General features: G+C 46.9%; 1 protein-coding gene across 1 annotated transcript in view; it reads right to left on the bottom strand.

Annotated features, from left to right (window-relative positions):
* Nucleotides 1-12259: 12259 nt before the first annotated feature.
* LOC104506622 (unconventional myosin-X-like) overlaps nucleotides 12260-13219 on the bottom strand; it is a gene marked incomplete at its 5' end in the record, with an annotated part of 6005 nt that continues 5045 nt past the window's right edge. Inside the window, 2 exons of the mRNA XM_010147670.1 lie at nucleotides 12260-12370; nucleotides 12647-12840. Coding sequence (XP_010145972.1) covers nucleotides 12260-12370; nucleotides 12647-12840 — 305 coding nt within the window. The remainder of the gene's footprint in view (nucleotides 12371-12646; nucleotides 12841-13219) is intronic.

Here is a 13219-nt window from a genome sequence, read left to right as displayed (position 1 = left end):
AGCCGGAGTTAAACCACGACAGCGATGTGCGTAATGGCTGAGGTGATTGCTGGGGGAGCCGAATTCCAGAGGGCGTGCCTGGCAGGAAACGTCTCTCGAGCATCTGTTGCTGAACAGGAACCGGCAAAAATTAAGACTCAAAGAACGCATCTCACAGCATCAACTGCATGAAATGAAGTAATTCTTGTTGCAAGAACGAAGCGACGAAAATGGAAGAATTTTGGATTGAGAGTTAACACCTGGTTTTAACTTCATTGGGCACCCCCTGTTAGCTTGACGTTTCTCCAAGGAGAAGGGAGAGGCCATACTCACTTCGAGGACAATGTGCCTTTTTTTTTTTTTCCCTCTGAGGTAAAAACAGACAAAATAAATTAAGTCACGGCCTTAACTGTGGGTTGCAAATCTGCGGTGTATTTTGACCGGATGACCTCGGGAAGGAGCTGTGTCACTTCTCTGATGCCACGTGCTCTACGTAGCACGCGAATGTATCTGAGAGGGAACCTACACAATGTTAATCTACGTAAGCAATTAAAGCTTTTCTAAGGGACGCTTCCATTTTATGCTTATTTGTTAGATTACTGTACCCTCCCCTCTAAGAACCTGGGACCAGGCAGACCTGCCTGTATAATTAAGACAGCTAATAAGTGATTGGTAACGGTGTTTTCCGTGAAGGTCTGGGAGAGCAAAAGGAAAGAGGCAGGCTCCCCTAGCAACCCAAACCACAGAGATGGAAAAGAAAGGCTCTGGGAAGTAGTTGGAGCAAGGCAGGAGAAACACTTTGGTTTGCTTCCATTTTCTGCTAATGGATAAAACTTTGCCTTAAAAAGACATGGCGAAAGCGGGGTGTGCTTCCCACGCTGGAGAGCAGGCAGCTCCCTCCCGTGTGTGCTCACGGATGCTCACATTTGCTGAGCTCTCCCGGCTTCCTTTGGGCACCCGACCCCTCACCAGAGTGTGGGCAGTGACTGCCTGCAGGTGCTGATTCCCTGGTTTTGGGAGTGGGAGCAGAGGGAATCCTAACAGTCTGTGGGATTAATAACAGGGTCTTCTCAAAAGGAAGAAGAGGTGGAGAGAGGACCACAAACATGGGAGTTTCTCCTGTACTTATCCTTTTCTTTTTTCAGGTCGTTGTAGGATGTTGTCTTATCCATGCCAAGATGATGTTCTAGCGAACCCTGGCCGTAACTTCCCCAGACTGACCCCAGTGTAGCTAGTGGCAGTTGCTTTCCCTCGCTAGCGTTGTTATTTCAGCCGTGTGGGCTGTCCTATCCAGCATCTAAGCCTAGCTAACTCCAAACAGCTACCGGGTAAGGTGGGAAAGCAGTCAGGTGTTCCCGATGCCCTTTTAAAGCAATCACGGGATTGTTAGCCCCAGAAAGCACACTGGGGTTAACGTGTTTAAATTTGGGTTTAAGCAATATAAGGTCTTGATTTGTACTGAGCTGGTGAAATGTGGATAATAGCAATATAATCCTGCGGCCCTAAGGATTATACCCATGGCAGGTTTTAGGCGATCTGCCCTTATCAGTATTCCACTTTTCAGTGGAATACAGTCACAGGAGTTCAAGAATCCCCTCTCTCCTCCGAAAAGCGGGGATGGAATCTGGGAGGGGAGGATGAGGTGAGGTTTCAGCGGGCAGGGTAGGGACTCTTTCAGATTTTGATTAAATTTGCATCCGCTCTAGATTACTGACCTCTGCTTTCCTGACCTATACCATGAAAGTTAGGAGTAGAAATTAATGAAAAGTTCTTCCAGAATAGGTTTTGTAATTTAGCTAATGGAAAAAAAAAGCCTCAAGTATGGATGGATGCCAGCTCTCACAGCCATTGAAAGTTTAGATGTGTTTTTCAGGAAAAGAAAAAAAAAAAAAGAAGTAGTAAATATGTTCTCTGGCTTTGTTCTTTCTGTATTTTGATGTTTTGCCTGCCAGGGTTTAAAAGGTTTGTGTGCAGTTTGGGGATTTGAGGTGGAGAAACTAGGACCGGCACCGCGTGCACGGTCGCACATGTGAGCTGTAGCGCGTGGAAGTAGGTTAGGGACTGTTCTGGTGTCAGGGGCTGTTCTGGTGTCAGGGACTGCAACGTAAGTGATGGGTGAGAACTGAGGAGAAGGCATTCTAAATGGTTGTGTCAAAGGAGTTGACGAATATCAAAGCACTGTAATTCTTCTGACATATATTTGAAAATTCTGATGTCAGCATAGAGTAACGTTGGTGAATTCAGTTGGGGATTCAAGCTCAAAATGGGATTATTTTTCTTCTTTTGCTTTTAAACTGGTTTGCCGTCTGCTTCATTTCGTCACAGGGTCGCAGAATAAGCTAGTCTGGAAGGAATATCTGGAAGACATTTGGTCTGACCTTTCTCGCTGCATGCACACTCGCTCGAAGCACCTTGGCTGTTGGTTTTGACAGGCGCTCCGCGTCCTGCTGGGCTTAGTTCCGAACGTCTCTGGGGACTGGAGTTCCCACAGCACGCTCTGGGCAACCGAGAGCGTTTGACCGCGTTTGTTGTGAAGAGTGTCTTCTTATTATCCGTGAAACATTATCGTTCTGCAGTTTTTGCCCATTCCCTCTCATCCGTTTGGTCTGCACCTCACAGAGGAGGGCTCTGGCCCCGTCTGCTCTATAACCACGGATTAGGTACTCGGCAAGTAGATCCCCATTAACCTTCCGTCCTCCACAGTGAGCGATCCCAGCTCCCTCAGCCTCACCTTCTACATCACGTGCTGCACGCCACCGACCTTCCGGGGGCCCTCTGGACTCCTTCCAGTACGTCAGCCCATGCCTCGTATTGGGTTGCCCAAAACTGGACAAAGTATTCTGTATGTGGTCTCACAGAGGGTAGAAGGAGGGGAAGAATCACTTCCCTTGTGCTACGAATAACCCACAGTTAGCGCGTGGCTACGGACTCTGTATCCGGGCGTCCCCGTGGCCCTTCCTGACTTGTCTCCGCTTTCAGGCTGAAGAGTTGTGTTCCAGCCGTTCTGCAGATGGTTAGCAGTTCTGTGACCTGGGTCGTCCTTCTTCCCCTCGCCTGAACCTTTTCCAGTTCTAAGCTGACCTTCTCATGCAGTTCTAGTCACGGCGTCGCTGCGTTTGAAGCGGGGGCAGGTCGTGGATTTAAATAGTTTCATAACAACACTCTGTGGTTTGCTTTATGCCCTTTTGTAGCTTCAAATGTCTGCTTCCATGTTTTTTTCTGTTTTCCTAACCGGAGGTAGTTTGATAATTGGTATTTTCCTGTAACTATTAAAACTTTTTTGTCCCTGGGTGATAAGGATCAGTTCTGCGCTTGTTGTACAGCTGAATCTGGGATTGAGTTTCCCCCTGCCCCACCTCACCTCCCTCTCTTTGTCTGCTGGGAATTTATTCTGCCGTTTCATTGGACAATTATTTGGTTTCCTGACGTCATGCGGTTCCCTGTTCTCTCCTTGTCCACTCTTCCCTGAATAACTTGATGTCATCACTAAGGTTTGAGCTTGCCACTGGTCATCTTTCCAGTTCACTATGGGATGTTTGAAGAGCACAGGGCCCCTGCAGAACTTCAGTGGCGTTTCCTTCCTTTGTTGAGAATAGTCTGTTCCCTCCCTTATAACCAATTATTTCTCCACATCAAGACTTCCCTTCTTCTGTGGCTTCATAGCTTCCTTAAAAGCCCTAGGTGGTGAAATTTGCCAAAAGCCTTTGGAAACCCAGGTGAAGCAAACTGCCCTTGCTCAGAGGTCACTGAGCCTGTCAGAGCACTTCGGCAAACTTCTGGGGCAGAGCTTTGCTTCACAGAACCTGTGCTGCTCCTCCCCAGCAGGTCATGTATCTCCAGGTGTCCACTCATTGTATTCTTTATTACAACGTTTACTAATTAACATTTAAAGCCTTTAGTTGCCGAGATCCCTCAAGCTCCTTAAAGACTGGTGCCGTACGTGCCATACGTACCACCCGCCTTTCTTTAATCCTGTTTCTGCCTGAAGCTTCAGGCCTGGTTTTGTGGACTTTCTCACAGGTCTCTTTACCAAACTTTGATGCCTTTTAGAGCTGCTGTTGAAGTGTGGAATAACTTTCCAACGAATAACTGGCGAAGAGTTCCCTCCTCCGACGCACGCCCTCTTAGCCTTCCAGCATCCAACTGCTCGACTGTGGAACATTCCTGAATCTACTTCCCAAAGGGTTTATTCTTTTATGTAACTAATATATCATAATCTTAAACTACGGAGCAGGAACGTGTGAAGCGCTGTCCTCGGTTATGCAAAGTGCAATTAGGCCTGGGACACACCTTTTCCAGCGTTTTACGTGCAAGCTTGTGCGTCAGTTAAAATGACGGGCACCAACAGTCTTGTTCCGCTCTCGTCCCCTGCTGCCTGCTTCAAAACCACCGCGTTCAGTTTAATATTCCGGGGTGTGGGCTGCAGTGCAGCGGCGCGGGTTGTGGCAGCTAACTCGCTAACCGTAGCGAAAGGAGGCGCCAGGAAATTCGCAGGCGCAACCGCTGGTTTGTCGGAGGGAACGTCGATCCAGAAACACTTCGCTTCAGGGCCCGCTCTCTGCGATTTCAGCAATCAGCTTTCCTTCTGGCTTTTTCTTTCTTTTTTTTTTTTTTTTTAAACCTTCTTGAAGTAAACGTAGGATAGCAAAATGAACGTACTTTTAAGTTTTGTGTGTCGAATCCAGCAAAGTGCAGCTTGTCCCAAATTATGGGTCAGTTACAAAAAGAGCTTTAGTTGCTGAGGCCTGGTTTGGTACTGTATGAGGATCGTGTGTTGGTTTTTCTTACTGTCTCTTTACTGCTCATGTTCATAAATGTGTTTTCCTTTAATCTGAAAAGGAAGGACGGTTTATGGGAGAAATTAATTAAAAACAGAATTCCCAGAAACGGAGCCCTTGTCATCAGCAGGATGATGCCGTTCAGAAGGCTTGCAGTGCCGCCCCTTTGAAGTCACACCCGTCTGGAAAACAGAGCACTGGCCAGGTGAAGAGACCAGCCCTCTCCTTCGGTGCTCCCACTGTCCTGCTGCGTGAGAGGGGGAAGGTCGCTGCGCCTCCTTGTCTTCCTGACCTTCGTCTTCTCTCCTCTGACTGACGTCTTTACCGTGCCGTGACCTCCGGGGTGTCTGTGCTGCACCGAGCCTGAGCAGGGTGCAACCGCAAGCAGATTTCCCAGGTACTTTCCCAACATAAATAGTGAAAAACAGGAGAACATGTAATTTACAAATCAAAACTGTGGTTGATTTTTAAAACAAATCTTAAGAAAGGCCTGTGCTTGCTAAAGGTTGTAGGTGACCTTAAAAGGTGATACTTACTCACCTGAGGTTATGAGACTATTAGCAGATACGTAATTATGCTGCATCGTGGTAAATGGTATCAGTTGGTAAGACAAAATTAAAACTCGGTGCTGTTAACACGGGGTCTGCAAAGACGTATATTTCGAGGAAAAATACATTAATAAGCACAGCATGCTAAGCAAAATTAAAAGTTTCCCCATGTGTATTCTTCAAAATGCTCTTAGGTTACACAGCGGTGTTTATCTGTTGGGCAGCTGGAATTCATGGGACCTACTGGCCTTGTAAGTGAAAAGTACCAGGTGGTACGGGATGAAAAAATGTAACAAAAGAAAGAGTGACAAAATTATAGGAATGTTGATGCTGCTTCTTACCCGTGGATGTTAGTATTTGCGGTTTTTTTCCTCCTCTCTGCTTGGTTATGCTGCTCCTTGATGCCTGTGAACTCAAAGCTTCAAGAGTAGAACCAAACACTGAGGTAATGTATGTAAGAGTCATGCTGATTGTTCTGTTTCAGTTTTTCTGCAAAACAGGTCACCATCAGGATGCTCTGATACCCCTGCACCGGATACTGCTTTTCGTATGGTCAACGGGTGTGAGAACGCCCGTGAAGGCTCCATTCCCAAACGCAGTGTTGTTCTCCTCTCAGTCCAGGTTCTGTGCAGTTCAGCTGGTACAACAATAGACATTTCTATGGTTTGAGTTGTTGGCATGGCATCGGATGGATAGTAAAGACAGATCAGCTTTAAATTAGAAAGGACAATATCCCTGAGGTAACTGTCTGTCCCCAGACAAAGAAATTTGCAGAAGAAAACGTGTGCTGACAGGCTTAAGAGCTGTGTTCAAAGCCAGTTATGACATCACTTAAAAAAAGTGGTTTTAGCCCCGAAATCGTACTGTACAGTAATCTCATAACATACAACAATTTATAGCTGTTCAACAGCAAACTACGTTGCTGTTCTTGTCTGTTTAATCACGCCATGATCAATAACTGATTTTCATGGATCTGGTTTTGGACCTAATTACCGTCATCTTTCATACAGCATCGTCTGTTTGAATATATATGCGGTAGAGAGTCAGTAATGATTTCATAGGTTTAGCTCCACTTTTCGGTCAACTGCACCCGAGAGTGGGCCAAGCAGGCCAGCAACCTTTTTGAACTGCAGTTGTTTAGAGATTATGAAACAGGTACGCCCACGTGGGAGTTGTCTTTGGAAAAGGAAGAGTCGAAATCACTGGGAATCAAACTCGTACAATGAGTCTTTTGGCTTTATTTGTAGGGGGCATGACCTAAGCCAAAGCATTAGTGGTGTGGTGAGCTACATGGTGCCTTAAACACTGTGGAGGAGAGTAACCAGAAGCATTTGATTATTACGTTGACTTTATGAACAGACTTTTTAGACGCAGATGACGTGGGTGATTGGTCAAGATTTGGTGTTGGATGCTGTGCCTTGTTTAAAAACTGTAGTTCAAGAGATCAAGATTCTCAAAAGTGAGAAGAAGCGTGGAAGGCCCAAAACTGGGAGCAGCTGGGAATGGGAGAGGACGTTGGCTGCGCAAGGAGCCAGATCTGCACCCCCAGCTGCTGTCGGAGAGGGTGCCAGGGATTGTGGTCTCTGCGGGGCAGTGGATGTGGGTAATAACGTGCTCTGGCGAGGGACAGCAGCAAACAGGTAGGAGAGAACAAGCTCTCTTCAGCTGGGAGAACAAGGTAGAAATTCCTGGTGGCAATCCGTGGCGAGGACAGCTAGGGGTGATGGGTGTCAGGAGCGGGTGAGCTGCTGGTGGAGGGCGGGGGGCAAGGTAAAGGCTAGTGAGAGAAAACTGGATTGCGGCACTGTGCCTAGAGGAGTGACCGTGGTAGTGTGGGCGGGGAAGCACTCTCAGAAAGGGGCACTTAAGAAAAAAGTTAGGGAAAAGTCCTTCAGAATGCAAAAAAGATACAGTCCCCTTTATATGGCATTTCCCAGCGCACACACAGGATCCTTCCTGATAACTGAGAAAAAAGACCTTGAAGGTGGGATTTCAAAATAAAGTAACTTTTGGCACCTACAGTTTCTGAATAGTGGCACGGGCAAATGAGAGGATGTTTATGACCTTACTGTTGGTTGGTCAGTAGCAGGAGCGTGACTCAGGTCTGCCAAGGAGCTGTGTGTGTGTGGGGTGGCTGGCAGCAGGGAAAAATAAACTCTTATGGGTGAAAAAGGAAGTAGTCTAAAAAGTTTGAAAATAGCTCTTTTAAGATACAGAATACAGGAATTCTTACAAAAATATGATGGGGAGGAGGGTGGTAAAAGGGGATTTTTTCCCTTCTTTTTTTTTTTTTTAAGGGACTTTACAAATATAAATCACTAAAGCTAACAGTTGTGTTACCAGGGGCAGGTTGGAGGTTCTTTCGAATGTTTTCATGAGCGACACGATTGTTGAAACATTGTTTTGATGTGGATGAAGCAAAAACTATCATAAAGGAAGAATGGGATGCTCTTGTGGATAGGAGTAACAGAAACTACACGTAACAACAGAGTACAAAAAGCCTCATACTTAGCAACTAGTTTCGAAAATCAGTTGAAATCTTGTCAGTTGATTACATTTGGCCCTTTGTCCCCTCCTTTTGCTTTTATCAGTCTGAACTCCATGTGCAATTAAAGGGAAGTCACGATGAGCAGGACTAGTGAGATTGTGAGAGACTGGTAAAGTACTTTTAGTTGATGAGAGTATTAGTAGTGTTGTCATAAACCAGGAGTAAGGTGTTTAGCACAGTACCTTTCCCATCTCCTCTGTTTTTAAACAACTTAAAAGGTAATAGATGCTCGTCCTGGTTTCGGCTGGGGTGAAGTTGACTTCCTAGTCGCTGGTGTAGTGCTGCATTTTAGCGTGAGCATCACGTTGATAACGCACCGGTGTTTGGTTGTTGCTAAGGAGTGCTTACACTGCGTCAAGGACTTTTCAGCTTCTCGCGCTCCGCTGGCTGGGAAGGCTGGGAGTGCACAAGAAGCTGTGAGCGGGCACAGCCGAGACAGCTGACCCAAACTGGCCAAAGGGATGTTCTGTACCGTATGGTGCCTACTCAGTGTATAAACTAGGGGAAAGCTGGCTGGGGGGGGGGGCCGCTGCTCGGGAAATGGCTGGGCACTGGTTGGCAGGGGATGAACAACTGCACTGTGCATCACTTGTTTTGTGTATTATCATCACTGTTACTTATATTAATTATTAAAGTGTTCTTATCTCAACCCACGTGGTTTTTCTCACTTTTAACTCTTCCAGTCCTCTTCCCCATCCCACTGGGGGTGGAGGGAAGGTGAGTGAGCGGCTGTGTGGTGCTTAATCGTCAGCTGGGGTTAAACCACAACGCTGAAAGGTGCTATGAGGCTGATGAGGGAGAACGGATAACTCGCTTTTGAGAAAAGTGTATTTAAAAAAAAAGTTTTGGATTGAGCAGAGCAAAGTGAAGGCTGGAAGATGATGCAGCCACTACTTAGAAAATCTATTGGGAGGAAGGAGCGGGCACAAAATTATACATGGAGGAAAAATTATGAATATCAAAAGATGGTGCTGGAACATGAACAAATAATCTAGTCATGAGTCAAGTTTAGACAAGAAATTTTGGAAAAATGTCTATAGAGAAGGTCAGGAACAGCCTTCTGAACAGGGTAATGTGGGAAATTAGACTGAATTAAACAAAGCAGCCTCCCTCTGCCCCTCCCCCCCAAAGTGTCAATAAAAAGGAGTGACTGTTCAGTTAGAAACCTGCAACTCTGGCTTTTGAAGTTTCGCTCTTTGCTTTACTGGAGTCCCTTTCTCCAGCCCCTCTTACACTTTCATGTGGCTTTTTTACTTTATATTGCCCAAAGCTAGAGATGGATGGGGGCGTTGGCACATCCGAGAAGCAGCCCGAGTTGCCGTCGCTTGTCCTAATCCCACGTCTGGTGGGCAGAAGGAAGGAGGAGAGGCCTCCATCCTCCCTGTCCTACCCCAGAGTGTTGTCTTTCGCTAGGCCAGGTTAGAGGCCCACACTACGGTGGGAGGAGGTTCTGCGTAGCTCGCTTCGTTGGCCGCTGCTGCCCTCTTCTGCTCGCTGCCCTTAGCCGCTGTGGCACGGCCTGGTTTTGGTGTGTCGCACTGAAGGCCTTGTGTCTGTTGCGGGACACAGTGGCTTCCTCCGGGATGAAACTTTATTAGGCGACTAGCCTGCGATGTGAGCGGAGCTGGTATTAATTACTCGGAGATGGAAGGTGCCGTGAACCAGTTGCGTATGCCTGCCTTCGGGCTCGCCCACCTCGTGGGCGTGCACGCGTGTGTAAACACGGTTGCGCCGCAGCACCGTTGTAGCTGCGCTCCTGCGCCGGATGGAGTGACACACAGAGGTACACGTGTGTCAGGAGGCCGGATGGGAGCCTGAGCCGGACTGCAGTTTCTGCCCAGCCGGGGGTCTTGCAGCCCGGGGTGGGGTCCCGGCTGCCTGTAGTTGTATTTGAGCAGGCTCAGCCGTTGTGGCCCACCCCAGGGGGTTCTTCAAGGTCAGCGTGACTGCCTGGGGCGGCGGGTCTCACTGACAGCAATCGTTTTCTATGTATTTTATAATTTCAGGAACACTGTTCTTGCTCCAAACCCAGGTCTATTACACCGTATTTATGTTGATAAACTGTGCATTTTTTTTCTGGAGAGTATCAACAGTTATGAAAGCTGTCATTTGCCTCAACAGCAGTAGTTAAAGACAGACTCGCACGGCCAGCTGGCATGAATGAAGCTCCTCGATGCATCGACAGCCACTTCTGGGCACTGGCTAGAGGCAAACAGCCCTCCTAGGGGTTTATAGCATCCAGAGGTCAGTTGGGAGGTAAATGAATTGGGACTGGTGAAGTGGCGTCAGCTTCTCAAGGACGTGACACTCAACAAGACTGTCACCTTCTATGGTGCTGGTTTTTTGACCAATTGATGACGATGCGAGGGGCTCCTCTGACCACGTTTGCCAACAGCACGTAGACAAAGCTGAACTTTCTTCCTGAACTGTATGAATTGTGTCATTCCAGGGATGCTTTGCTAAGAGCAGCTAGGTTCTTTCTAAACAACTTGCATGTGGAAAAAATCAGGAATGTAAGTCTCAGACCCTCTGTGCATGCAGGCCTACACCCTGGAGTTTGAGCTGCCTCGTTTTTCTTGTCTCCCTTAGTTCACCACCGCTGGGAGGGTGGAGACATGAGATTAGTGGTGTAATTTAGCGACTCTTTCGGGAGTGAGGAGTTGGAGGAGGGTGGAGGATTTCCCAGAGCAAGCCCTGTAGTCTGTAACAGCTACATACGCTTACAGGGGCAGCGCACCCTGCACTACCTGTGCCTTGGCTGGCGACAACGAGCCATCTCGCGCCAGGGCTACACAAACGGCAAAAACTTTACTTGCAAGTTCCTTGCGGAGTGGAAGTGCTCAGCAGTCCCTCCCCTCCATCCTGCCGGTGTAACCGACACCTATCACGCCGTCAAGGAGGCGGTTGTGCTCGCAGAGGGAAACCTGCCCCCGTACAACACAAAGGATGCGCACCTTTCCAAGCGAAAGCACAGATCCAGCCTACGCCGTGTTCCTGCCTCGGCTCCTGAGAAGACAGACAAAATTACGGCTTTGCTGCAGGTCTAACTCAGTATGAAGTGGAAACAGAGCACATCACATATATTTTCTTTATTGCTGGACTTTTTTTTTTTTCCCCAGTACGTATGCATGATTCCCTAAAGGCGGAGGTTTTTAATAACAGTAAGGTTTTTCAGGTTTCTTTCTTCTGCTGTGGACAAAAAGATACCTTTCATCAAAGTTTTGCCTTATATTACAGTATTTCTGTACAAAAATAAAAGTCCAAAATCAGCTTATGATTAGCTGACATTCCCCAATTTATTTACAGGGTATTGTCAAGAACCTTCGTCAGGCAACCATTGAGAATTCTGCATCGAAGAAGTTGCATCGTGTAACTTCACGTTCTCCAGACGACGCTGAAGGGCTCTGACCTTTGGCAGTCAGTCTGGGTTGGAGAGTCCAGCCAGAGTTCTAAGAGGGTGACGTCTTTAAAAGAAAAATTTCATCATAAACGCTTAAGATGATATTATGGAGTACTGAACTGATAACTGTCTTTCCATATTAGGGTAGTCTATAAATATTCTCAGCTACATCTCTCTTTATAATACAGCAGATACAGAATGCAGACCTGTGCTACTTAGATGGCAATACATATTTGCAATAGTAAAATCCATGTATGAAAATTTTGGCATTTACTTGTTAATAGGACCGCTTATAAAGTAACCATACAATTGTAACAACTAGAACTCTGATCTATTAAAATGTACAGAAAGACTGTTTACACCATTGCACATACTTATTCCCTTTGCTTCAAAAGACTTGTATACAGAATAAAATTAGTAAAATTTTACTGAGAGCTCAAATACGCCTATGCACGATGTGCACATCCGCGGAAGCAAGGGGAAACAAAATGTTGGTGTCCATCAAGAAGGCTGCCAGCAGCTCTCCAAAAAAAAAAAAAAATACCTTGCTCTTCTTCCCTCCCCCTTCCCACATGTGTACAGGCCAGTAGGTTAGTGCAGAATGGATGAAGAGAACTTTGTTTTCAGTGTTCTGAAAGGACCAAAAAAAATTATTCTTGACTTTGATCAGCAATTTTAGGTCAATACAAGTTGGGTTTAATATTGTAAGGCACTTATTACTGCTTGCATTGCAGCGGGTCAAGCTGTAAGGCATCTGTGACATCAACTGAAGATAATAATGCTTTGGAAAGTTTTGAATGAGCCAGCAGTTCCAGTATGTGACTATTTCAGCTGATTTTCCCCTCCCCACCCTGCAGTCTTTCTAAAACAAGGTTTGAAGATGTTTTCCATGGAAACTCTGTGGTTCCTGATTATCTCGTCAGCAGACACGATGGGTATCATCAGGTCGTCTGGGGGCCAAGCAGCGGCATGTTCTATTCAGGGCAGGGTAGAACCGGTTTTGTTTTCACCTGGAGCTGCCCTGACTTCCATGACTACTCACTGATCGGGAGGTGCTGTAGCGTTTTTTCACGATCATGCTGATGTAAGCTTTCATCAGCTTCGCAATGTCAACTACCTGCCAAAAGAGAATAGAGAGCAAAGTCCTCAGGAAGGCAACAGCACGTGAACGAATTTCTTTCGAGGAGAACGACACAGAACCGTCGAGCTCTCAACAAAGCCCTTTTGCAGTTAACCAGAAACACTCAGCATCTCTATCCATCTCACGCCGTCTTCCCTTCAGCCTTACAAGGGTCTTCAATAAATCTAACCGTTGCGACAATTGCTTGAACTACTCAGTAGCCTGCTTCTCAGCACAGGAGACCGCAGTCACAAAACTCCCTCTCGCTCTTACCTCACTGGTTTCGAAGAGCAGTTCTCTCTCATCCACCACGATCTTGTAGGTGTTGGCCAGCGGCGCGCCGAACGACAGGATATGTTCGTACTGAAACACCTCCAGAGGCCTGCCTTCCCCACGCTTGTAGACGGAGACCGCATCAGCGCTGACTCCAAGCCACAGCTCTTGCGGGAATCCCCCTTCTTTGCACTAGAGGGAAACGTGTGAATTAACAGCAAAGGGAGCAGAGGGAGACTCACAACACTCACTGCTGAGGCTCTCGCCTGTAACCATTTTCTAAGAAGCGCTTAAAGGGACGTTGCTTGTCCCTCTTTGACCGCAGCCTGTTACGCTTCTCAACCTGTTTGCCGCCCACCCGGCTACCATTCTGTCCCTCTGCATTTTACGGTTCACTAGTGGATTCTCATAGCTATGCTGCTGGCTAACGGGAGCCTGCTTTTAATATCTAACATTTTATTCCGTCAGCTGCCCAAGCACTGTGCTACCCTATCCATGGATTCACTGCTTTGCAATGATGTCATCATCTACGGAGTATAAACTGCAGTTTGAGTGTTCAGGGGGTCTTACTCA

The sequence above is a fragment of the Eurypyga helias genome, unplaced genomic scaffold, assembly GCF_000690775.1.
Source record: "Eurypyga helias isolate BGI_N326 unplaced genomic scaffold, ASM69077v1 scaffold5550, whole genome shotgun sequence".
NCBI lineage: Eukaryota > Metazoa > Chordata > Aves > Eurypygiformes > Eurypygidae > Eurypyga > Eurypyga helias.
Note: the sequence above shows the minus strand (reverse complement) of the source record. Positions and strands in the feature narration are given on the sequence as shown.